Genomic DNA, 24,883 nt, shown 5'->3' with positions numbered 1-24,883 from the left:
TGGAGAACTTGGTTGCTAATGTCTTGGTGGCTTCTTCCCCCAGCACAAAACTCACCCAGTTAAAGAGGAACAGGTGACGGCAAGTCTGAGCTACACGTGGTGCTGGGCCAGGGTGGGCATGACTGATTTTTGTGTCACTTGCGAGCAGTTCACATGCAGAAGCTATGTACCAGAGGGTTAAGTAGCAAAAGCAAAATGGAACGATTGCAGAATAGTCTGACAATTTGCTGAAGGTTTGTGTGTGTGTGTTCGATGCAAATAGAGGGGTGAGTATTGGCATCTGCCTTTCCATAGGGCATCCTGCACAAGGCCTACTGACTCGGCTGCCCCACTGCTGAACTTCTGAGGTACTGGGCAGTATAGAGGTCAGTGAACTCTTGCTACTAGTCTGACCGGTGACAGATCGGCTAGCCAGGCAGCACGTGTTACGGGAGCTGTTCAGGACAGATTATGGAGGGTCTGCACTTGGACATTGCTGGAGAAAGAGGTGGCCAGAAATGATTCTGTGTTCACAGGTTTCATTTAGTTTTTCAATGCATTTTCTAGATACGGCCCCAGAGAAAGGGGGTGCCACATTCCTGCCTCTGGGGCTGTGGCATGGGTGAGTGCACGAGGGATTTGGGGAGGGGCAGGTGAGGCATACGGTGAAATGAACAGTTCTGGTCTTGCTCACCAGCCTCTCCCCTGGTCTCTCTTCTGTAGCATCTTGTGTTGATTATTCTGGGGAGTGGGGGTGAGAACAATACTGCCCAGGGTTTGCCTGGAAGGAGAGTGCTCTTGGATGCTGTTGCAAATGGAAGTGTCATGATTCCTATCAGCATAAAACCAGCAGGGTTTAAGCAGCAGAGGCACTGTGTACAGTCTGAGCATTAGCTCTACCCAGGTGTGGGTGTTTGAGAGGGCAGCTGCAAGGCAGTTCGGCTCTGCCCTCCCCCCAGCCACCCACACGACATTCGAAGCCCACGTTCTGAGTCAGTAGCTTTATGTGGGGGAGTTTGGATGAGTAAAGGATGGTTGGGAGGGATGCGTGCGCGCACACACGTGGATGTTCACACAAACACCCCACATGTGTGTGCATATAAAAGTTCTGTGCTTGCAGGCAAATTTTAAATCAAATACAACTTTTACAATTTTGTGTGGAGTATTTCAATAATGTTCTTTCTAGTGGGAGGAGTGAAGAGACATACAGGCAGATGCTGCATTTATTTCTTGGAGCAAATATCAATGCACAGGATTCGTACCCAAAAGAACTTCTGTTTTGTTATGGGTTTACAGGTGACATTTTTCAAACGTCCATTGAGGCGCAGGTAATTGCACACCCAGCACTGCGCGGAGATTAACCACATGCCCCTTCTAATAACCTGTTCGCTTGTCGTCTTTCCTTAGTACATTGATGCTATTGGCAACAAACAAGGTGAGCTAGAAAACCACGTCTCTGATGGCTATAAGACAGCGCTCACAGAGGAGAGGAGACGGTTCTGCTTCCTGGTAGAGAAGCAGTGTGCTGTGGCTAAGAACACCATCTCCTACCATGCCAAGGTGAGCAACCACCATGTTAATCAGCCTGTGAAGCAGCCTCCGGATAGGAGACCCTCTAAAGAGGTCCAAGTGCTCCCATCAGTATGGGCAGTGATCACACAAGGGCAGTCAGTCGTTTTGGTTGGGTGCTCTGTGATGGCTGCCCTTTGACTGGTGCTGGGTTGGAACCAGGGACCTTCAAACAGACTGGGTGAATCTCTACAGCTTGTGCTAATGAGCCAGACCAGTCCCCTGTGGCTCAGGCAGACAGGACAGGAATGCACACTGATCAGGGCACTGCACACGTCTGTCTGTCTCCCCGGGCTGCGTAAGCCGCAACCTCCGCTCTGTGAGGTGGTGGTGTGTTTAGTTTTCAGCCACTCCTTGCAGATTGTGCCCTGGGAGGCGGATGTTTTGTCCAAAGATCTATGGGATGGCAGGGCATATGCCATTTATCTGCAGGGTCCTGTGGGTGCTGCTTTGCTGGGCCACTGAAGGAGGCTCCCACTTCTTCTCTCTCCTGGAGAGACTGGCAAAGACCAGCTCTCACCCAGCCAGAGGAAGCTGATTGAGTCGCTGTCCAGAAGGACAGTGACTGGCGAGGGCATGGCAGCAGCACACCACGGCCCAGCTTTCCTTTAAAGGTGCCAGCCCCATCTCCAGTGCCTCTGCCTAGCGCAGCCCAACTGAGGAAGAACACACCTCTCCGGTACACTCATGTCATCCTTGAGCTGTCATTAGTCACTGCGAGATGGAGTACACAGGCTTAGAGGGGGGTCAAATCCCTGTTTGATCAGCTAATGAGTCACAAAACCAGATCAAAACCTGGTGCAGTGACCTTCCTCCTGAAGGGAGGTAAGAAAATTCCTGCTTCTTGTTTTGTTTGTCACGGAGGAGCAGCGAGTGGCAGGGAACATGGTGAGCTGGCTCCCTTTGAGCCATTGTGATTGCTACCTTACAGCTCATCGTTAACAAAGGAGAGGATTCAGTAGGAAGGCGGCTGTTCCACCGCTGCCTACCTCTCTTAGGAACTGTTCTGCAGGGGGAGGACAGCCCAGAGCACTCACCTGTCAGCTGGGACTGTGGAGCAGAGTCCTCTTGTGGTGCTGTGTTCACTAACTCAGGTTGATACTGCGTGTGGTGAGCATGCTGCTCCCTTAACACAACAGCCTGCATGCGCTCACACTTCCAGTTATTCCTGTTTTTTTTCCTACATCTCACTTATCTCCATCTGTCAAGAGTGAGCTTTGAATAAGGGAGTAACAGAGTCCCAGTGAGTCATCGCTGTCCTTGCAGTAGAATATATGCTGAGTCAAAACCCGACGTATGTTACTCCCCCCCGCCACATCCCATTGTAACTCTTCTGTTCAAAGATGGAGGTTCTAGAGTTCTCGCCAAGAGTCATAAGTGACCTAGAACATTGCTGCAGCCTCACATATTAAACGGCCCTTTTGGAACCCAGGCTTCATTGCGGTTTTGCACTGTGGCTTATCGCAGTAAAATACATGGATGACATTGTCAGAGGGAATTTTGCACATGGCTCATCCACACCGTGGTGTGGATGGGTGTGTAAAGTGTAGGCCAATTTCCGAGGCTGGCGAAGTTACCAAACAGCCATTTCCACCGAAGGTGGCGCTGCTTCTCCCCTGAGGTGCTATGGCCTGTGTCAGCCGGAAGTCTGCACGTGAAGTGAATGGGCTGTGATGTATGCAGTGGAAATGAGACACGGCTTCAATCAATCAGGGCTTTTCCTAGAGCCAATGGAGATGGTTTAGGGCAGTGGTCCCCAACCTTTTCGTCTGGCCGGCGCCAGACAAAAGACTGTGGCAGTGGTGGAGCATCCGCCGGAATGCCGCTGAATTTCTGTAGCATTTCGGCAGCGACGCCTCTCAATGACATAACTTGTCAGCGCCAAGCAGCGTCATTGAGAGGAGTCACCACCGAAATGCTGCAGAAATTCAGCGGATGCTCCGCTGCCGGCCAGGACGTGGGCGCATTTAGATGCCCCCACGGGTGCCACGTTGGCAACCCCTGGTTTAGGGACTGACTTAAATTTGCCCAAAGATGATAGTAAAGCTAGAGGCAAACAGGTACAGGTTCATCCTGCAATAATGCTGCTTTATCAGTTAATGCAGAATGAATTAATTTGCCTTCTGGGAGTGGCAGCTTGTCTGCTTTGGCTTCAAAATCCGCTACAGCTCATTTGTAGTGGTGGTATATTGTTCTCTGGTGTGTGTCCATATTCCAGAAGCCGCTAGGTGGGTGTGCAGTTGAGCTGCATGGAAGGTGGCACCTGCTCCTTCTGCGTTTGGATGTGGGAGCAATTCCTATAGCACTGTCTGGGTTTTTCCCCTGCGGGAAACTAAACTACGAATTCCCCTGGTTGGACAGATGCTACAGGTGTTAATTTGGGCTAGAAAACCCAGAAACAGAGTTCAGCCCTAGACCTTTGGGCTGGAGCATTGCCGTGGCCTCTGGACACGGGGGGGGCCCTATACCATCTCGCCCCAATGCCTAATCGCAGCCAGCTGAGGCAGGCTGAAGTCTGAGCTTCAGCTTGAAAAATCCTCCAGATTGGAAACTGCAGAGGTTGGGCAGCCCTGTCAGACTAAATGACTCCCCTGCTTGTGCTGCCATCCGGTTCCCAGAGTTCATTGCATTTCTCCCCGCACTGCGTGCAGCAGATGGCAAACGCTAACGCTGCGTCTGCATCTGTTTTAATATGCCACGGCTGTGGTCAGTGCTGTTCTGTCGGATGCTTCTGACTATCCCTGGGATTCCACCTCTGCAGTTATTAGCTTTTTATTGGTGAGGTGTGCAAGTCTTCTGGCATGGACATGATGTGCTGCAGGGACTCTCCCCTCTGCCTGCAGTCTGTCTCAGAATAACAATCCTTCATTAGCCAGCCATGGGAATACAGCTGCTTAGCAATTTCCAGATTTAGTGGCGGGATACTTCTGAGGATTGAATAGTACAATACTGCCTCCAGCCACCCCGTTCCACAACATGCCCCAAACCTGTCTGCTCTGGCTGGCCGGGGGGGGATGGCACAGCCTTGTCACATCACAAAGCAGCAGGCTTGTACAGCCAAATATCAGACCAGCAACTTTGGACTTTCCGCTTGCTCACCCAGCGCGAGAAGCAGTGTCCCCCTTGCTTTGTGCTCCAAAAGAATAGCAATGGATGCCAAGCGATGAATGCAGTGCTAACACAATTTGTGCTACCCAATCACATGCCACACGTGTTCTCCCCCAGCAAAGCTGGCTAGGAGCTGTTGCCGGATAGTGAACGGGTGTGGCTTCCAGTGCACGCTTCTCGACTGAGCCTTTGATTGGAATATATTTCTTGGTGTACAGGAGAGTTCAGATAAACTGAATAGCCCAGCTCTCCCTCCCTTTCTGTTCTGGCTCGTCCATTCTTCAAGCTGCCACGCACGCAGAATGTTTCAAAGTAAGCTAGGGAAATGAAATACCCTTCAATTTTTCATGAGACCGTACTGGCTCGTCTGCCATTCTACACCCAATATTTATTGTAAGATGCCGTGGTTTGTCCTGCTTATTACACACCCGGGTAGATAAATCTCACTTACAGCTCTAATTAGATGAGTAGAGAGGAAATCTGGGCCAGCGGCATTGTGTTCCAAGCCGGCTCCGGAGGCATGATAGCCATGGTCTGCTTTCTATGCCTCCTGGAATCCAGTCTGAGGAACGGATGTTTGGGGGGCCTGGTTTGAGATGGGAGCTTTTCCGTGATCGTTCTTTGCCCCTCATCCTGAGAAGTGAGTGGATTTGTCTGCGGATCTCTTGTTCTCACTCTTCCCCCTCTGATTCTAGGGGAAAGAGATCTTGACACAGAAGCTCCCGATCTGGCAGCAGTCTTGCTCGGACCCCAACAAGATCCCAGACCGGGCTATCCAGCTGATGCAGCAGATGGCCGCCAGCAGCAATGGCACGATCATCCCCAGCTCCCTGTCTACATCCAAATCGAACCTAATCATCTCGGACCCTATCCCCGGGGCCAAACCGCTCCCTGTCCCACCAGAGCTGGCGCCCTTTGTAGGGGTAAGTATGCCAGGCATCAGAGGTGCTGCCCTTGCTGAGTAAAGTTATGGGTGCAGTGAGCCTAGCATGGTCTCGCTACCCTCTGCCAGATAGGCAAGTCCCCTGCCAATAAGCTTTAGATCGCATTTGGGGAATCCCCTAGTGCACACTTGTGAAGGAGGCTGGCGTGGGCCAGTGTGAAATGGTCCATCCTGCTTTATCATGTCCTTGAGGTTTGTGTGACATGTGGTGCCTCCCCGTGAAGGCAGCCAGGATTTGCAAAGCCCCAGGGGGAGACAGGGACCACAGTTTGAGCCTTTGCTTTGCAGGAAGAGTTGGGGAGGGGACCTCATAGGCTGCATGAGCCAGTGAAAACTGCTTAGCAATGTAGATGAAAGGATGTTCCTCTTGATGTGGTCAGACTGTGGGACTTGCTGCCAGAGAGGATTGAACTGAAATCCTCTGGGTGGGCTTAGAAATGGGCTGTCTGAATGCTGCCATGTCTCACTTCACCTCTTGTCAAGAAGGGTATTTGTATCTCAGCCTGCTTGTCGCGCACTGATCACGGCAGGAGTCTGGTCCCTCACGCCACCCTAGACGGCTTTACAACTCCTCCTGAAGTATTAAGATCAGGCCATGACTGGAGGCAGGATGTCAGACACAATAGAACGGGGCCTGATCCTGTATGGCAAACTAAATTCTCCTAAAGTGTGTGGGTCCTTTTATGGAAATGTGGTATCTACATGACTCGACATCCCTGATGCTGAAATCTCCCATTGTCCTTTCTTCCTTCAGCGCATGTCAGCACAAGAGACCATTCCCGTGATGAATGGTGTCTCAGGCCCGGAGGTCGAAGACTACAGCCGCTGGTCTGAGATGAAGCCAGCCCAGCCAAAATCCCTATCTCCTCCCCAGCATCAGAAGCAACTGAGTGACTCGTACTCCAACACACTTCCTGTGCGCAAGAGCGTCGCACCGAAAAGCAGTTACGCAACCAGTAAGGATTTAGCCTCTGTCAGATCACAGAGCAGCGACGTAGCCGCTTCTCCCAGGGGTTATAGGTCAGCTGCTGACCGGAGCTAGGAGTAGCAGCAGTTAAGGGTCTTTGCACCTTAATGCAGTGGGAGGAGGCAAGGTGGGCTCGGGTGGCACAGAAGCCTAAGTGGGGACAATGGCATCCTCAGTTAGTGACTGAAGTGTCACGCGGTGAGTGTCACTGCCTGGCTGACTGACTTAGTAACGATGCAATGTTCACGATGTAATTCATGGCCTCGCCCAACAACCACGTGAGGTTGTTTCTCCATTTTCACGCGTCTTTGGGCACAGGGTTAGAAAATACAGGGGGCAGATTTGGGCTGCGGTTTCCCTTGGAAGGAAAAACTTTCAGCCCTATGACAAGGTTCCTGATAAGCAAATCTGAAGGAATCTGGGAGGAGGGACTGTAAACTCTGCAAGGCTGCAGCCATCTCTTTAGGGTGTTTGTACAACATCAGCGCCATGGGGCCCTCACCTTGATTGGGCCGCTAGGCACCACATCATGATGATGATGCTCTTTGCGTGATGGGATAGGGTCACTGGATTAGGCCAAAGATAGTGGGACCGTCCCTGCTGAGTCTTGATTCCTCTTATGCCTGCAGTCGTCATGTGCAGGTGTGTATCTCAATGCATAGAGACACAGCCTCTCACCTGCCTCGGTTCACTTATCCGCCTCCCCGCGGGCATCTTTCCAGGAGGGTCGTGCAACTCTCCTCTGGGTTTCTCCCTTCGCTAATGTTAACCTCTCCGAACAAAGTGTCTGGAATAATGAATGGAACCTGGGTGTAAACCATTACAAATAGGTCTGTTTGCATAATATTCCAAGTAATACCTTAGCACAGAAATGCATCCGTTGCATCAAAGGTGTGAAGTGAGGAGCATCAAATGGGGGGTAGCCGTTAAGTTAATGTTCTGACCGTTTGCCTAAAACACTCTCCCCAATGGAGAGCAAAGAGGAACTGCACCAGTCAGACTGGGTCGACTGAGTACATTCACCTAAGGTCTCTTTTTTTTTTTTTAAGTGGTCGGTTATAGAATAGCCAAGAATTGTCAGGGGGGAGGAGGTCTGAGCTGTACTGGCTAAAAGGGGGCTCGTTTTCCTATACTGCAGTGCTGACTGAGCCTTGGGTAGATTAATGACTCTAAATGCCACAGTAGAAAACTGCCTAGGATGTGTTCAGCCACATGGTCTGAGATCTTGGGGTTTTCTTTGTGTCTCACCAGCTGAAAACAAGACCTTGCCACGCTCCAGTTCCATGGCTGCCGGGCTTGAGAGGAACGGCAGGACTAGAGTACAGGCCATTTTCTCTCATGCTGCTGGTGATAACACCACCCTCCTGAGCTTCAAGGAAGGAGACCTCATCATGCTCCTGGTGCCGGAGGCCCGAGATGGATGGCACTACGGGGAGAGTGAGAAAACAAAAATGTGAGTGTCTGAACTCCCTAGAACTACAGCTGCCCTCGGCACCTAGCTCTTAACATTGGAGTAGCTGGCGCGCCAGACTTGCTTAGCTGCCAGCCAGTACTTCCTGGCATCCCATCGTGCCACTCGGTTACTATGGGAGCTTCAAAATTCTGAGGAAGATGAAATACTGGCTTTGCTGGCTGGTGTTTGGTAAAGCACCGACCTGAGGAGTGAGGCCAGGCTTTTGAGTGCTGGGCCTCTTGTCTTGACTCTTTATCCCAATTTCACTTCAGTGTGACACGTGGGAGGCTGAGCGCAGGGACCTTGCTAATGGCAGAATTGTGGAGTGCTTGTGCAGCACTATCTGTAACGCCAGCAACCCTAAATAACCTCCTTACAGCACCGCAGAGCCTCCCAATAAAGCCAATGCTCCAGATGGTCTTGGCAGGGATCTGACCTGGCGGGGACTGCTGCTGGGGCCAGCAGCCTGCTCCTAATGGCCCTGGAAGGAGAAGCAATTTTAGTCCGGCCTACAAAACCTGGGATCTTGCATTTAAAGAAAAAAACAAAAAAACCCAATCCTGTTGCCTGCAAAAGTCCTCCCCCATTTTTCCTGTAAGTGTGTGTGTGTGGGGGGGGGAGAGCATCTGAGGGGGGGTGTTCTAGGCAGGGAATGGGCCTTTTTTGAATAGTATCCCTGAGATCCGGAGTTTTTACCACACTTACTGGTTTGCAGTGTGTAGCGCCCCTAGAAAGCCATGACCCAAATGATGGTCCCTCCTGTCACAGCGTAGTGTGGCGTGTAGCTGGAGCGTAATGTTCAGACACTCTTCCCTCCACACATCTCTGCGCGAGAGGCTACGTTTGACTCTCTCTTCTTACAGGAGAGGCTGGTTCCCTTTCTCCTACACGCGGGTTCTTGACAGCGATGGAAGCGACAGGTTGCATACAAGGTAAAAACACGCCTTTAAAAAACGTGCTGTCCCAGCTGCTGGTGCAGCGTGGCAGCTGGTGACGTTCCCTTGGGTCTGGGAAAAGCTCCCAGCGCTGACCGGTGTGTGTACGGGGCCCGAGGCAGTGACGGACTGTGCTTTTCTCAGCTCTGCAGAGCCAGTCTTGCCAACTTTGTTACAGAAACGTTGGGAGATTTTCAGATGTGTCTGTAGTTGAGTAACCCAGAGAACTATGCAGGGAAGGGAGACTCCTCACCAGGCGTGTTACATCAGACATGGTCAGATGTGATGCCATTACAACTAAGGAAAAGGCTCTGGATGTCCTAGGACAGGGGGTCTCAGACTCAATTTACCTTGGGGCCAGTGCCAGGCCTAAAATCCTCCCAGCAGGCCAATGTCACTCATGCTACCCAGAACCTGCCCCCCCCCACTGCCTATGGCTCTGGGATGGGGTAGGGGATTGGGGTGCAGGCTCTGGGAGGGGGTCAGGGGTGCAGCGCTTGCTTGGGGCTCCAAGGTGGGGTGGGCTGGGCCAGGGGGGCCTCGGCATGCTTCTGCCCCCACAGCGTCCCATTGGCCGCAGGGGCTGCGCATGGAGGCACAGCCCCGCCCCATCCCTGGGCCGCAGGGAGAGGCCGGCAGTTACTGGAGCGAGCAGGCAGACACTGCTCAGCTCTGCTGTGCAGCTGGGGCCCCTGAGGGGGGAACGCCCAGGGGTGCCAGGTGGGGCCAAGGGAGAGACCCGGCCCCAAAACTGCTGGAGCCTCACGGGCCACAGGGGGGAGGCTCGCAGGCTGCAGCTGGCCTATGGGCCGGGAGTTTGAGACACCTGTCCTAGGAGGCACCAGGGGTGGGGAGACACTGTCTCCCCTTAAGGGCATTGGGAGGCTTTCAGGTGGGCTGCATAACTGGGAGTGTCTGGTTAGAGAGGTTCTCTGCACCTGGGCGCATGTGCTGATCTGCCCCTTCTCTCCAGCTAGCTCGTGGCACTGTAAGTCTCGGGCGTTTCTCCAAAGGGATCTCCTCCTTCCATTGCAGCAACAGACGGCGACATGGTCCCAGAGAGCTTGGTGGTGGCTCATGGGTTGGGTTCCATTCCAGTGGTGCAGGGAGCTGAGGGACAAACAGACCAGGCGGGCGGAGCCAAAACACATGGCACCTCCCTCTGCCAGCTGTCCGACATAAAGGGGTGTCTCTTTCTTTCCTGCGCTGTGGAGTGCATTGCAACCTGAATGAAATGGGGAGATTTATTTTCCTTTGGGCAGCAAGATGGTGGTCAGGGCTTAGTACCAGCTGTGTGCAGAAATAGAAAAGTCTTCATGAAATTCTCTCCGAGCTGGTCTCCGTTTCGCAGTGGGGTTTAGCTATGGATTGAGCAGTATCGGTAGTGACGGTCGCATTAGAAATGCCTTTTAGTGGATTAGAGTGTGGGAGGCTGTGATTTCCCTGCCCATTACTGCTAAATGGGAGGGGTCCAGGCTAGATGGAAGGGGAGCCCTGAAACAGGGAAGGCTGAGAACCACTGGATTAGTCTTACCTGCTGGAGAAGTGACTGTCTGTAGAGGAGAAACCAGCTCTCCCAGAAGAGCTTGGTGTATGCTCCACAGCTTCTCTCTCACCAACAGAAGTGGGTCTAATAAGAGATTTCTCCCCTACCTTCTCTCTCTGTCCTGGGACCAACATGGCTCCAGCAGCCCTGCATGTCTGCAGAGGCCTCAATCACAACTGTGAATGATAAATAATTGCTACTGGTTAGTGAGTGTCTAGGATAAAATGTGCCACGTGACTTCACTGTGCTCCCTGCTTGAGGCCCCCTGTGACACCTGGGCTGCGGCGCTGGGCAGGATCCCCAGGGGAGCCCAGCAATGGCAGGGGGAAAGAGTGTGGGTGGCGGTTGGTTGATTATTTTCCTGTTGTAGCTTGCAACAAGGGAAAAGCAGCAGCACAGGCAACCTGCTGGATAAGGACGACATCGCCATCCCGCCACCAGACTACGGCGTGTCCTCATCACGGGTCTTCCCACCACAACCTGTCAGCACTTTCAAACAGCGACCATACAGCGTGGCAGTGCCTGCCTTCTCCCAGGTGAGGTGCAGGGAGCCCAGGGGGAACTGGTACCCTGTGGATGCAGAGAGCGAGTGCATGTTAATCACTGTGTCATTGCTGGCAGCTGGGGGGCAGCTTGCCTGCAAGGGGAGAGCTGCCTGGAGAGCAGGCATTCTGAATTATTGGGGGCCGGCAGGGGAGAGTTAAACCAAACAGCCCTGGAGTGCTGTAAGAAATGGCTGTAACAGCAGCAGTGTGACTGGGGGGGTTGGGGCGACGCTGGTGGGTTAGCGCCTGTTGCTGCTGTCGATCAGGGGTGTGTGTGTGTGTTTCCCTTGAGGATGCGGGAGTTGTGCATGGTGGTTTCCGTTCGCAATAGACACCCCTAGGTGAAATTTTCAAAAACACCAAGTCCCATTTTCATGACTTGGGAGTCTAAATCCTATTGACTTTTAATGAGCCTTTGGCTGCCATTGGCCAGATTTTTAAAGGTATTTAGGTGCCTACGTCACTTTTTGAAATGGGGCTTAGGCTCCTAACTCATTTAGGCCCTCTTAAAAAAAATTTACCTCAGTGTTTTTTCTGGTCTTAACTAAATAAGGGGAGTGGTTGCATGTGGGGAAAACCCTTGGGGGAGGGTTTAAAAAAACAAAAACAAAAAAACTCAAAGCACCAACACAGCCTCTCTCCTACCCTCATCTTGGACAGCTGCAGGCTGTTGAATCCCCATTTAATGTAGCGGATCAGACAACGATTTCCAGACTCCTTTCTGTAGCCGCTGGGGGTTGCGGTATGAATCCAGGACAGTGTTCCTGCGTGCCTTTAGCTGTACTCTGGGTACGGGCGTCTGCCTCAACCTCTTGGCACTCTCATTGGCTGTTCAGATGTGCCATCAAAGGATTGGCGTGTGGAATGCTGGTCAGCTGGGAATGCACTAAGCCAGGGAACGCAGGGAGACAACCAGTGCCTGTATCTCCCCACACTGAACAGAGTGGCCTTCCCTGGTTTCTGTAACATGCAGCGTGAGTGGGATGAGGGTGTTACGTATTGGAGTCTCTGTGGCCCTGGTGCCGGTGGAGCCCTGGCTGCGGCACCATGAAGAGCAGTTTTTTACAGTGGAAATAGATGTGCTGAACTCTGAGAGGGTTTTAATGTTATTTTCAATGTTTTACTTTGATGTTGGCCTATTGCAAGTGAGTGAGGGTTACTCTCCAACAGGCCTGTGTTCGTTATTTATAGGACTACCTTACGCCCTATGGTTGTGCAATTAAAGAATACTCCCGTGCCCTGTGCCAACTGCCATCTGCTCACTACAAGCCTTACACTAGGTCAACTGTAAGTCCAAACGAAAGCGATGTTTCCATTGGGGTTTACCAGCCTTTGCTGTTTTTGCCAGATGATTCTTTGTAGCTTACCCAGGGCTCCATGATCTTTCTCCCTCCGGTCCCTCTCTGAGGGGAACTAAAATCCTCCCTTCAAAAATTATAGCGGGAGAGGAAAGCCAAAGTGATGGAGAAGATGAGCCAATTGGCTGACTTGGAGAAGATGGGTGAGACACACAGAATGGCACAAAATGGCAGCATAAACTCCCAATCGACAACACTTGCTGCTTCCATGAGAGCCTCCCACCAGAAATGAGTTACTCACGGGTAACTCCCATAGATTATTTATTTATTTTTTGAGGTGGAGAAAGCCCCTGGGGCTCCAGCCCAGCCCCACCCAAGACCAACAGTTATTAGAGCCCCTTGCTAATGTATGAGCTTTAAAGGACTCCTGAGATGAATAAGCTGATCCTTTGTCACTGCTGGACAGAGCAGCATGAGACAACGTAGGCTTGTGAAGTGGGAAGCTCTGGGCGAGGAGTTGGGGTTGGTATTCGTAGACAAGGGGTAACTAGGTAGAATGGCCGCCTCAGGCCAGGGATGTGAGGCAGGATTTTTACTTGGGGTGGGGTGGGGGGGAACAAGCTCTGTTCAGAACCACCCTCCCCAGCTTCCTGGGCCATGTCCGAGTTACTGTGGGTCCCAGGTGTTGAAGTGCCCAGCAGACCCCACAAACAGACTAAAAAATCATTCTGTTACTCGGCTGGAACGGATGCGAAGTGAGCATTGATGTTAAATAGATCTCAGGCTGGCTCCAGCATGGGGCCATGCAGTGCCAGCCGCTCCAGCCAGACTGCAAGTCCCAGGATGGGCCAAGCTCCCCAAGTCAGCAATCTGCCCCTTCCTGAGGCATTGAGCAGGGGACTGGCATTTTAGCTCCTGGCCACTCCACAAGGAGCTTCTGAAAAGCTATGCCCAAGCTGGGAAACAGAGTCCCACTTCTGTGCCTGCAGCTGAAGCAGAGTATGGGGGAGGAACAGTCTCATGTCTTGCTAGTTGGAGCCAGAGGAGCTGGACGAGGAACTGGCTCTCTGCAGGGGTGTTTGGCGAGGACAGATATTTGTATCAAAAATAATCTCTTCCTGGACTGGCCAGAGCCTGCTTCTTGGATCCCAGGGACCTGGACAGCGGGTGCAGGACTCATTGGTCTTATAACCCAGTATTGCTCACCAAGAAGAGAACTACTGTAGTCTCCTCTGCTGGCCCCCTTCTCCCTCCGTACAGATCCTGGCTCAGGGATGGAACGTCCAGGGTGCCCTGCACTAGAGTGCCATGTCCATCTGTTCCGCAGAAGGCTGCCCTTTCTGGCCTGCCCGCCTCCCTCTCCGGCCACCCACAGCATAGTGCTATTCAGTACCAGTCCAAGCCGCCACCAGCCCAGAGCGCTGCAATTTCTGGTGGGATTCGGTTACAAGAAACACCCTTTTCACAGACCATTTCACCAGTGTGTGCCTAACTTCTTATTTTAAAATGTGCGTGTGATGCTCCTTGATAGTTACGGGATCTCTGTAGCAAGGTGGAGCCGGACGGCAGGAGCTAGATTCTTTCTGCCTTTGCTGTAACCCGCCTTGTTGTGTAAAGTCACGCGCTCTGCAGAGACAAGTGTCACTTTACTCCATGCTGCATTAAACCCCATTTAAATCACCTTCATCACGATCCACTTTCTAATACCCAGATGCTTCGGCTCTGAGCCTGAAAGCCACTGGGGCCCAGTGCATTTGCTTCTGTTCTTATGTCCTTCCAGTGCCATCTAATGGCAAAGCCTGTCTCTCTGCTGTCTCATGGTTGGTTTGTCTTTCTCTCCCTTAGGGCCTTGAGGACTATGGAACGAGAGCTGGAAGCAGGTAAGCCTTTCTATTTCACATCGTGTTCAATAAAGTGAATCGTAATGTTCAGAGCGCTGGGTATAGTAAACAACGCTGCAGTATCCCTTGGCAGGACGCATTCTGGGAGGTGGCCCTACACTGGCACTCAGGCTATGCAAGCAGGCGATGCTAGATGTGGCAGTTTAGACGTAAACAGAGTTAATGATGGGGTTAGATAATTTAGGCATTGATAAATCTGAATTTGTCATCTGTGTGGGGCAACCATGAGTCTCCTAGGAGAAGAGTCAAAATGTATCTAGCTTGTGTCTGCCTGTTCCAAGGACAGCTGTGGCCTCTCCCAGGGTCACTACTTGGCTCAGAGACTCTGGATCAGATGAGCAGTTCTCACTTCTCAAAAGCAGGCTAATCCGAAGGGAACATCAGCACAGCCAACGTCTCATTCCACCGATTCAAACTGGGGCAGCCTTTCTGGACATTCCTAGAGTATCTTCTCTTGATACTTCCCCTCTAGAAACTCACTCCGCTCTCTTGCCCGATGGGGAAACGGTCCAAAGTATAACAGAATGGGCAGGTCTGTCTCCAAAATGGAGGCCCTCCTGCCTGTGTTCGGAACACTCTCGTTGAGTAGAGGGAAAGCAGCCTCTCGCCCAGGGATAGGGGTTTGTTAGTTTGAGCCCTGCGTTGGTGGGAGGAACTGAAATATTTTAAAATAAAAATAGAGAGAAGAAACCTCCCACTTTTTGCCACGTTGAGTGAAATGGCAACCAGTTGTGATGAGCAGGATCTGAACCCGAACGCCAGGGCTACAGTGGTTCCTCTCCCTTACTGGGGGACAGCCAGAGAAGTCGCGCATGGAGCAACTGCAGGAGTTGCCCCGAGTGCTCAAGAGATGGTTTGCTTTAAGCAAAAGCGTAATGCGCTTGGCGTTCTCACCAGCTGCTCTAGGGAAGCTGTGGGGTAAAGCCAGGGCACAGAGGACTACCCTGAGCTCCAGAAAAGGGATACTGCATTGCGATAAGTGTGGTGTTGTCCATCTGATGCTCTTTGCGGTGAAGTGCAGTCTGGCAGTCTTCCTGTGCTTTCTATTCCACAGTGGCAATGGCACTTTGGTATCAACTGTGTGAGGACACCTGACTAGAAATGGCAACTGCTGCTTTGAAGAGCTTTCTGCTTCTTTCCCTCTTTTCTTTTCTCCTCTTATACTTCTTAGTTTGGATTTTTAACTCTTGTGATCATCCAAGGAAACCATGGTGCTGCTACCTTCCCCTCCCTGATGTTTACAATGCCCTTGTTTTGTGAAGCCTTTCAGAGCAGGAACTGCCAAACAGTGCCTGCTAATTTTTGGAGCAGCCTGGATGCAGTTTACAGTTACTGGGCGGATCCAGTTTTTGTACTTTGTGAATGTTCAAAGATGCACTATCCCTTTTCTGAGGCTTAACATGAGCCACACCGTACTGACAAAATGGAAGAAACCATTTCCAATATTGAACAAATATGCATGGCCTATGGTATTCGTACTGTTACTTCAACTCTCCTTTCCCCTTCATTCAGATGCCAGTTTCCTGTTTCTAAGGGGAAGGCAGGTATAGACACTAGAGAGCTTTGGTCACGTCCCTCTCTGGGTGGCATCCACTTTAATTCAACCAGACTTGACCCGGTTGCTTTAAGAAAAGTGGATAGTGCAGAGGTTTAGGCCTCAGAGAAATGGTTGGTTCTTGGTGGGGGTTGGACAGTTCCTCTGCTCCAGCTAATGAAACCACCAGGGCTGACTCAAGCAGCATTGTTGGAAGGTTCATTCTTTCTTTTGTTGTATATTTTGTAGCCAGGTATTGTTACCTCACGTTCGTGCTCTGGGGGATAAATCGTGGTGTTATGCAGCTTGCCAGAGCAATCCAAAGACTCTTTTGCATTTTGAAATTGGACTTTAAAAAAAAAACACCTGTGTTTTGGTTTGGTTTTTCTTGGGAGGGTGGCTGGAGGGGAGAAGAATCCCAGTGTTTAACTTCCTAAATCATGTCAATCTTCTTTGTGTGTCCTGATAACTTTAGAGACAAACACAGTAGGATTGGAATTAATGGCTACTGGTATTGCTTCTTCAATCACTGAGTGCGGAGAGGTCACTAAGTGGCCCACACCCAGAGTACAGACTTAACCTTTTCAGTTCCGGTGAAAGTCTTCATTGCAAAGCTGTACACACTTCCTCTGTCTGATGTGATTTTAAAACCTCTTGACATGCCTGTTTACTAGGACATTGCTGGCAATATACATACATACACACATTACACACAGAAAAGGTTTTTTTTGTTTTATATAATAGACTATGGGCATATGTAATAAGAACCTCCTGCGTTGATGTCATAATTTTGCTAAAGATTTTTAATCCAGAATATTCCGTGCTAAATGAATGTAGAAGATTAGCAAAAACTTGTATGAAGATTGTAAAGTGCTGAAAACCTTTTTTAAAAGCTGAAGAGAAATGTGCCCTGTACTGAGTTATTGTTTGAATAAAAGTTTTATTTATTGCATTGAGTTGGGCCTTGGTGGTTTTTTCAGCTTTCATTCCTATATCACTGACCAGTCACCAGATTGCCTCTGCCATATTTTTTTTTTCCATTCCCCATGATCTTGGAGGGCCAGAAAATGACCTTTCTCCTCACCCAGTTTCTCTGGTCAGTTTGCAGGTCTGGCAACTTGCATTAAAGTCAACTGCTGAATGGAAGCAGCTGCAATAGTGTTTAAATACATAGTCCCCACACTCAGCCAGTGTCTTAATTTGTCTGGAAAGGCTCGCTGTTGCAGGTGAATGACTTGCTGCTCTCCAGTACAGGATAAACCTAGAATTAGTTGCTTTGCAATATGGCTTGTGAGAATAGCACAAAACCAAATGTAGCTCTTTCCAAACTGCATTTGGGTGTCACTCAGGAGGTTTGAATGCTGTTACTGAAAGTAAATGGGTCTTGGTTTTTTTTTTCCCCTCTGCAAACTTGTCTGAAGGGGACAGTGAGAGGAGTCTGGGGCAGGGTGGGAATGCTGCAGGGTCTCTTTCCCATGACTGGCATATAGTGGATCTAACTGGGTTTGTCCTTCATTGCAATCTTCACAAGGGAGTTGTGATGAGGAAGAGTGTGTGGTTTAAGTGCTGTATAAGTTATAAGTATTAACATACAACTTTTCCGTTTTTGCATCCTGTGTCTGAAGCAGCAGGTGACCCAGCCGGTGACCTCTCCTGGGAGTGGAGCAAATCCCAGGGGAGCAGCTGGCTCCTGGCCTAGCTTCTCTAACCAAATACCCTTTTTATTTCTCACTAAGGCTGCTGAGTGCGTATTAAACACGTCCTACAAACTGCCTTTTGTTTCCATTACAGCCCCGATGTGGAAGTGGCCAGGTTTTGATGTCCCTGACTAGTTAGTAAGTTCAGTTTTATGTGCCAAACCCCTCACTATTGCAGTGCTATGTACTGACTGGTCAGAAGCTGGGGGTTCAGCACCATGCTAGGGAACGGGTGAGGGAGGGAGCAAAATGGGTCATTGATCTGCTTACTGTGACCATCAATCCGAGCGAATGGGCACGGTCTTGTCTTTCGCTAATGTCCATCGCCAGGCAATGCCAGTCAGTTCAGAGCACAGCTCCTAATTGGGCTCAATCACTCGCTTGCACCTAAACCCATTGGTGGAAGCTTCTCTGCCTTCCTGGGGCTCCTGCAATGGATTCCTCTTCCTACACTGTTGTTCCGTATAAGCCTCAATGTGCCCGTCTCTCTAGCCACACCTGTATCTGCACGGCTCAATGCATAGCGCCTGCCCCGTCTCCACCCCCTCCTCCCTCCCACACTGCTGGGGCAGAGCGTGTGCAGCCTTCTGGTTTCATGCTTCCATGGCTGGGCAATGAGCATCTCTGGCCTATTCCTGCTTTTAGAATTCTACCCTTGATATAACGACCCACCTTGGCTTTAGGGCTTCAGTGAGTCCCAGCATCTGCTGCTATCGCTGGGTCACGATGTTCGCCGCATCACGCACCTCCAGTGACTGGCACTTCATTGCCATTTTGCAGAGCCTTTTCCCGGTCTTCAGGGATATAAAACCTACGTTATGGCTATTTCAGTAACAGCTGGTTTTGGGGTGGTGATAGTTAGTCCATTGCCCTCCACGCTGCAGAGCCGTGGGTCAACATCGGCTTTGGTACAGTGACCGTTAGTTTGGTAGCCTCCATCTAGTCCCCCATGGCTGATCGGTGGCCTTTGTTCAGCAGGCACCAAGGGCTGTAGTATTTGGGGGGGGGGGTGTCCTGGAGGGTAGCAGAGAGCAGCATCAGCTGAGGGGGGAGGGGAGGCTTCCTTGCATAGCACCTGCTGGTTTTAGCTACTTCCAGGAGCTCCAGCCTCCCCCAATACCTTTTTGCAATTCCCCCCCCACCCCCAATCCTGAAGATGTGCTTTGAGTCTGAGGTTTGGGGGTGCTGCTGCAGGCTCTGATCCACCTCTCTGCTGTGCCAGAACAAAGATGGTTAAATAATCCCTGGTGAGTCATTGAGTCACCTTTTCATTCCTTTCACGTGACATCAATTCTCCAGGCATCCTAGGGGAAAAGCAACCTGAGAATCTGCATAAATTAGGTAGGGAAACTAATCACTTTGGCTTGAAAACTGAGTAATCTTCTTGCTGGAAACGAAGCTACGATTTAAAGAAGAGTTGGTGCTGCCCCAGGGAGCTGGGCCTTGGGGAGGAGAGATTACCCTTCCCATAGCACTGCTGGAAGGCTGAGCCACTCTTCCTAGGTGGGGGCTGAAGTGCTGGATTTTAAACACAGGCTTCATCCTAGTAGGTTTGTTGGCCAGCAAGGCCTTTACCCTGCTCTCGGGCCCAGGGAGCAGTGGGGCAGCCACTCGTGTTTGCTTGGTGAGTGTGGGGATAACCCAGAGAACCACAGTGAGAAAAGGGGGGGCCAGATCCCTGCTCCTAATGCCCCCACCCCTCCCCACAGTATTTTTCATCCTTAATCAAACTACTGTCCCTGATTTCCTCAAACTCACCCCACCCCACCCTGCGTGCACACACACACTCCAGCCAGTCAGACCCCTACGGGGACCATTTGGGATGCTTCTCCCTAGGTTACATTTTGCTAGACCTAGTGTTTCAAGACACCGGGCTGCCGAAGCTGCTGAGCGTATGTGGGGAGTGGCAGAGTGAAACCCTGGAGCACTGGATTTAGAAGGGGGTGAGGAGCGGAGAAGCAGCACCACAAAAAGGCTCCAGCTCTTGCTTTGCAGCCAGGCTGGGAGTGTTACTGAGCAAGACCTTGATGGGACCCTCCAAGGCTCCTTGTCTGCAGCCAGGGCCACTGGGCATGGAAGTGGGGCCCTCAGAGCTGAGCGGGGTTGCAGTTCAGAGGGAGCAACTCAACATTCAGGTACTCAAAAGTAAGCTCCTTAAAGATCCCTCCCCTTCCACCAGGAACATCTCTGGTGGCTCCCTGCTGGGCGGTCTCTGTGCCCCAATGAGACACGCTGCTCCTGGGTGCCTCTCCATGTCACCCTTCCAGCAGCGCTATGAGATTGCTAAAGAGCAAATGGTCCTTTCAAGTAATTGTTGGCACAGTTCAATTTTAGGCTCAAGTTTTAACCTCACTTGTGCTTTTCCTCCCATGTTTGCCTCACCCAGCCTGACTGTCAAACAAGAATCTCTGGTCAAGACCTTCAGCAGCGTATACGGGTACATCTACACCATGGGCGGGGGCGGGAGATGGGAACTGCATAGCAGCCTTTCTTAGCACCCACATGTACAGCTGCAGGCTCACGCTATGGCCCTAAAACTAGCTGAGTAGATGTTCCCGGTCAGGCTCTGAAGCCGGGGGGGGAAGGGTAGGGAGAGATCACCGTGGCCTAAGAGAGGAGGACTGGTCAATGGGTAGGGTGGAAGGGATGGCGGGAGCTAGCTAGTGGAAGGGAGAAGAGCCCTGGTCCGGACCAACAGGACAGAGCTGGTTAGAGGAGGAGGGGGGGATGCACTTGCATGCAAACAGCCCCTTGGAGCTGTCCTGGCATCCCAAACCTGCCTGCCTCTGGCAGCCCTGCACATACCCAAGGAGAGCTGCCACCGGGCGTGGGAAGCAGCCCAAGAGTCTGTGCATTGCATCCCCCCAGAGCTGTACGTTGTCCTCCACCCCCAGCCAGCCATGCTTTAGTCCTGCTCGTCTCTTTGATTTCCCCCCATCCCCCCCAAACTGGTGCCAAAGGGGTTGGAAGCAAAAGGGTGTAATAAAGTAAGGGAGCAGCCCCTCCTCTTGGTGGAGGGTCTAATGGATTAGCCTGAGTGGCTCTGCCTTTAGGGGGGCAGGAGGAGGGATGAACCCAGGTACAGGGGTCACTTGAGGTCAGCGTCTCCTGGGCAGGAGGTGCAGCTGTTCTTTCCACTCCTCGGGGCGGGGGGGTTAGCTAGGTGCCTTCCTGCCGGATCCTACCCAGCCATGACTCGTGTCTCCTCCGCTCTTGTCCTCTGAGCCTGGCAGGAGAATGTGTTTGATGCTGTGTCTGTCTGCAGAGCTGTTGTCTGTAGTGTGGTGTAGGAAGAACCCCTGTGTGCTCTACAAATACTGACTGGCTCCGGGGCAGCAACAGACACAAGCCCTGGGATGGGGCAGCTGGGGCCCAGAGGACTCTTCTTCCTTGAGGGGATTTTTGTGCTGCTGTTTTCAGAGCCAATCTGTGTTTTGTGGTGTTAATCTCCTGTGCTCTTTCCCAGCTCTGGCCAGGCTGAGGAGCCATCCGGGGGAAAGTGGCCCAGGCTAAGGGCCATCTGTCTTTGCTGGCCCCGCTCCCCGGTGCTCTGCACAGACTCCTCGGCCTGTGCAGGCTGTGCCCGGTGCTGATGCCGTTAGGGGAGTGAGCTGAAAGTCCCAGGTGGGTGGGGGGTCTCCAGAGCTCCAGCTTCTGCTGACCCAGCAACAGGAGGCCTGCTAAGGGCATGAGCACCCTGCTTGGTTATCAAGCAGTTGCAAGGCCAATACAAGTGCCAGGGGTTAATAAATCAGTATCATGAACATGCATCGGCCAGCCAGGTGTGTGTATAAGATGTAGTACACAGCGTGTCTGTCTTTGAAGTGTTAACTAAGCTGCGTTTCTTTCGTGTGGCTGAAGTACTGTAACTGGAATGTTTGTTTAAATGTTTGGTCCAATCAAATTCAACTGTCTCCTTTCATGCCACCTGCCCTTGCAAATCTCAGCCCAGCTGCACGCTCAGCCCAGCTGATGTGAAACTCCCTCAGAGCACATGCCAAGATAAATCAGTCAGCTTCCTCCAGCTGGCTTGTTGTCTGGGTGGAAACCACCGTCCTTCCTCCTGCAGTGAGGCTTAGTTGAGCTCTGACCGCCCTGGGGAGAGTCCGTCCTGTGCGTAGTGATAACTAGCTGCGGTGCAGACAGACTCCTCAATCTCCTCTCTGCCATCTCAGCTACCTGAGATCAGGTACCCTGTCATTGTAATCCCTCAGTTTTTCCATTTAAGGAACATGGGTCTGTACTTCCAGGAGTCCTGATCCTAATGCAGATCCATGGAAGTAGTTGTTGTTTGGTGTTTGAAACCACTTCTTCAGATTCCAGGGAACTGAGGGAAGCCCCATCCTTTGGGATTTTAAAAATAGCCTGGACAAGTAGAAGTAGAATCATAGGAACTAATCCTGCACTCCCCAGATAACCTCGTACCTTTTCTCTCTCTAAATCCTAAGAGGAGCTTCCCTCGCCCAAGTACAAACCCCCCAGTGCTAGAAATCGCTGAGACAATCCAGCGCTGTACAGTTAGCGCTAAGGGGGTTTTCTCACGAGAGGAAGCAGAGTAAATCCCTTCACCCATTTCTTAAAGAAGTGCCACCCAGTGGGTGAGCGAGGTGAGGCAGAAAGACCCTGCCATGACTCTAAAGTAAGGTATGTTCCGCTCGCACAGTGCGTATGGTTAGGTCTCGAATACACTAAAAGCAAAGCCAGCCGGCCCCCCGCTGCAGCGTTTGCTGCTCAGAGTGAATGCGGCCCAGGGAAAGCTGTGTCTCTCACCCGGTTGTCTCTTGCTGTCCTGCTGTCCATTGTACTAGCTGTGCTGCTCAGGGGATGCACTCCTCCCCCACTGACCTGTGCCTTCCTTTCTATCTGCAGAAATCCTTTTGCCAACATCCAGCTGAAACCAACAGTGACCAACGACAGGTCAGCTCCCTTCATCAGCTGATCCCTGGGATTGCTGGAGCCAGCAAGCACCTCCTGCCTGCATTGCTGTATCTGACCCACTGTAGCCTCCTTGTCCGCAAGTCTGTCTTTCCAGAACTTTGTTTAGGCTGCGTTTGTTTAAACCTGCTACTGCTGCTTGGAAGCCAAGGGCTAAAGCTGGTGTTTTGCTGCTCTCTCCTGTAAAGCCCGTGTAGTCAGCACAGTGACAGAGGGTGAGCGGGTTAAACTCTGTTACCCTTCGTTCACTCTGGTCATGGCAGGTGTGGAGATAAAGCAGCACTCACGGCCCTGGGTTCCCAGCCTGTACCCTCCAGCCCTGTTCAGCTCTCCCAGCGCAGAAAGGTCAGCGTTAGTGGGGGAACATGCTGACCCCACAGCCTGCTGCTGTTCTAAGAGTGGGAAAGCAGTAGCACTCAGTATAGCCCCAGCCTCTCGCTCCTGTCTCCTGCACAGAGCAAGATACAGGCCGGGCAGGTGTAACCCTCACCCCAGCCCTCTAAAAGGATGGCAGCAGGGCACCTGGGACCAAGGCTGCCGGCCCGGGCCCACAGACTCATGGTGGTGTGGATGGGGCGGGTCAGGCCTACCCAGCTTGTGCTAGCAGGAGCCCTATTAACACCTGTCTGCAGAGCTGGGCTGACAGGCTCAGGCCTCCATGCAGCGTAGACAGCCAAGGCTTGCAGACCCCACTCTGCTGTTTAGAGCTGCCGAGGGAAGTGAGGGGCTAAGCCTTGGTCCCTTCCCTTTTGGCCTGCAGCAATTCCTGGCCCATGGAACAGCAGAGCTGTGCAAAGCATTTGTCCTCCTTCAAACTGCTGCTCAGGGCTGGCTAGCACGAGCGTAAGGGCCAGCTGCTCCCAGGCAGGCCTGCTGACCGTCAGTTCAACGGTTGCTAATGTTTTTACACCCAACCCTCATGGTGCAGCATCTAGATTTTATTTAGCTGGGTGAGGTATTATTCAAGCTTGAACAATAGGCTGTTAGATGCAACACCCCCTGTGCGGAGGCAACCGGTACTACTCACTCACCCTCTTACCTGTAGTTGTCTGTCGTGAAATCACAGGGAAGAGGAAACAGAGGTGGAGGAGGGTGCACCATGCCCCCTACCACTGTCCTAACCACCTGTCACGTACCAGAGACCTGCAAGACCCAAGCTGCAGGCAGCTTTCTGTGCTGAAGGGGGGAGGGTCTGTGACTCGAAAGGTTCTGGGCTGGAACCATTCCAAGTCCCCGAGCCCCCTCCCATGCTCAGTCACTTCCCCGTGTGTCACTCGGCTCTGCCTTGCAGGCCCCTGTGAGATGAACCCTTGCAGCTCCGTAAGTGACTGGCTGAGAACTCGAGACCAGAACCAGGCCCTGGAAGCTCTGGTCAGCAGCTGCCCCCACCCCAGGCTGCTGGTGCGAGTGCTCAGTGTACGTTTTGGAAGAACCCGGCTCAGGCTCTTTAGTGAGAAACCTCTGCCTTAGCTGAGCTCTCCCCCTCGCCCCCTTGCTTGTTACTAAGATCTCTGCTGCTCTGGTACCCACTCTCGGCATGAGGCCGGCCAGCTCCACCCCACCCACCCAGCGCCTGCACCGAGGCTTCTGTTCTCAGGCCTTGTGTCCTTACTAAAACATGAGGAATGAGAAAGGGGAAAACAAGCTCTGCAACCTGTGGGAACAGGCCCTGCAGCGGAGCTGGGTCCTTCGCTGCCTTGCTCCATCGGGGCTAGATCAGAATCGGGGCCGGAAGCCCAGGCGGTGCCCATGGAAGGGGTGGCCGCCTTCATGGTTTGTCTGTTTGCACTTTTTTTTTTTTTTTAGGGCTAGATGGCAGAGCTCGTGCTGCCTGTGCGTTACTGCGCTCTAGGCTTAGCCCCTAATAAGCTTATGCCAAGTAGCAAACGAACCCAAATGCAGCGTCCAGTGTTTGTATTTTTATATAAAGGAAAGTATATTTGACCCTATAATCAATGGCTGCCCTGTGCCGTCATGGCACCCCCACCCCCCTTGGGGGAGCGCCCGAGCCCTGCAGTGGGCACCAAGCTGCAGGTACCTCGTGGGCTGTGGGTGAAGCTGGATGCACTGCCCCAGCGGGAGGGCCCTGCCCCCTGGGGTTAAATCTGTCCAACTGTGGTGTCTCAAACTCTCTAATCTGCTCTTTGTGCCTCTGTGCACTGCGACTTCCCCTGCTTTTCAGCAGAGTCAGTGAGGGGACGTGAGGCCGTAACTCTGGCGCTCAGAGGTATGAAAACTCTCTGGGGCCCGAGGGCTGCCGTTAACCCGGCCTAACCCCTCTGGGAGGTGGTGCCAGGGAGCAGCCTCAGCAAAGCCCCAAGACTGCGCTGCTCTGAACTAGGCCCCCAGGCAGTGCCGAGCGCTAACGAAACACCCTGGAGACTACAAGGGTCAGCACAAGTGAACGGCCTCTGTTGTCGGCTGTACTAGTTCTCTCTGGCCTGGTCCCTGCGCTCAGTCCTTGCTCACATGG

At 52.1% G+C, this 24,883-nt stretch overlaps 1 protein-coding gene across 5 annotated transcripts in view; it reads left to right on the top strand.

Annotated features, from left to right (window-relative positions):
• BAIAP2 (BAR/IMD domain containing adaptor protein 2) overlaps positions 1-22,814 on the top strand; it is an 82,566-nt gene extending 59,752 nt beyond the window's left edge. The window contains exons 7-15 of one of the 5 annotated variants that reach the window (XM_044982095.1): positions 1,387-1,539; positions 5,352-5,579; positions 6,354-6,555; positions 7,818-8,019; positions 8,883-8,951; positions 10,871-11,036; positions 14,189-14,223; positions 17,570-17,613; positions 22,345-22,814. In XM_044982095.1, coding sequence (XP_044838030.1) covers positions 1,387-1,539; positions 5,352-5,579; positions 6,354-6,555; positions 7,818-8,019; positions 8,883-8,951; positions 10,871-11,036; positions 14,189-14,223; positions 17,570-17,597 — 1,083 coding nt within the window. In that variant the 3' untranslated portion in view covers positions 17,598-17,613; positions 22,345-22,814. Of the gene's footprint in view, positions 1-1,386; positions 1,540-5,351; positions 5,580-6,353; positions 6,556-7,817; positions 8,020-8,882; positions 8,952-10,870; positions 11,037-14,188; positions 14,224-15,298; positions 16,693-17,569; positions 17,614-22,344 lie in introns of those variants that run through there. The other 4 variants (XM_044982093.1, XM_044982091.1, XM_044982094.1 and 1 more) reach the window with 4 other exon arrangements.
• Positions 22,815-24,883: the final 2,069 nt, after the last annotated feature.

The sequence above is a fragment of the Mauremys mutica genome, chromosome 12 (genome assembly GCF_020497125.1).
Source record: "Mauremys mutica isolate MM-2020 ecotype Southern chromosome 12, ASM2049712v1, whole genome shotgun sequence".
Taxonomy (NCBI): Eukaryota; Metazoa; Chordata; order Testudines; family Geoemydidae; genus Mauremys; species Mauremys mutica.
Note: the sequence above shows the minus strand (reverse complement) of the source record. Positions and strands in the feature narration are given on the sequence as shown.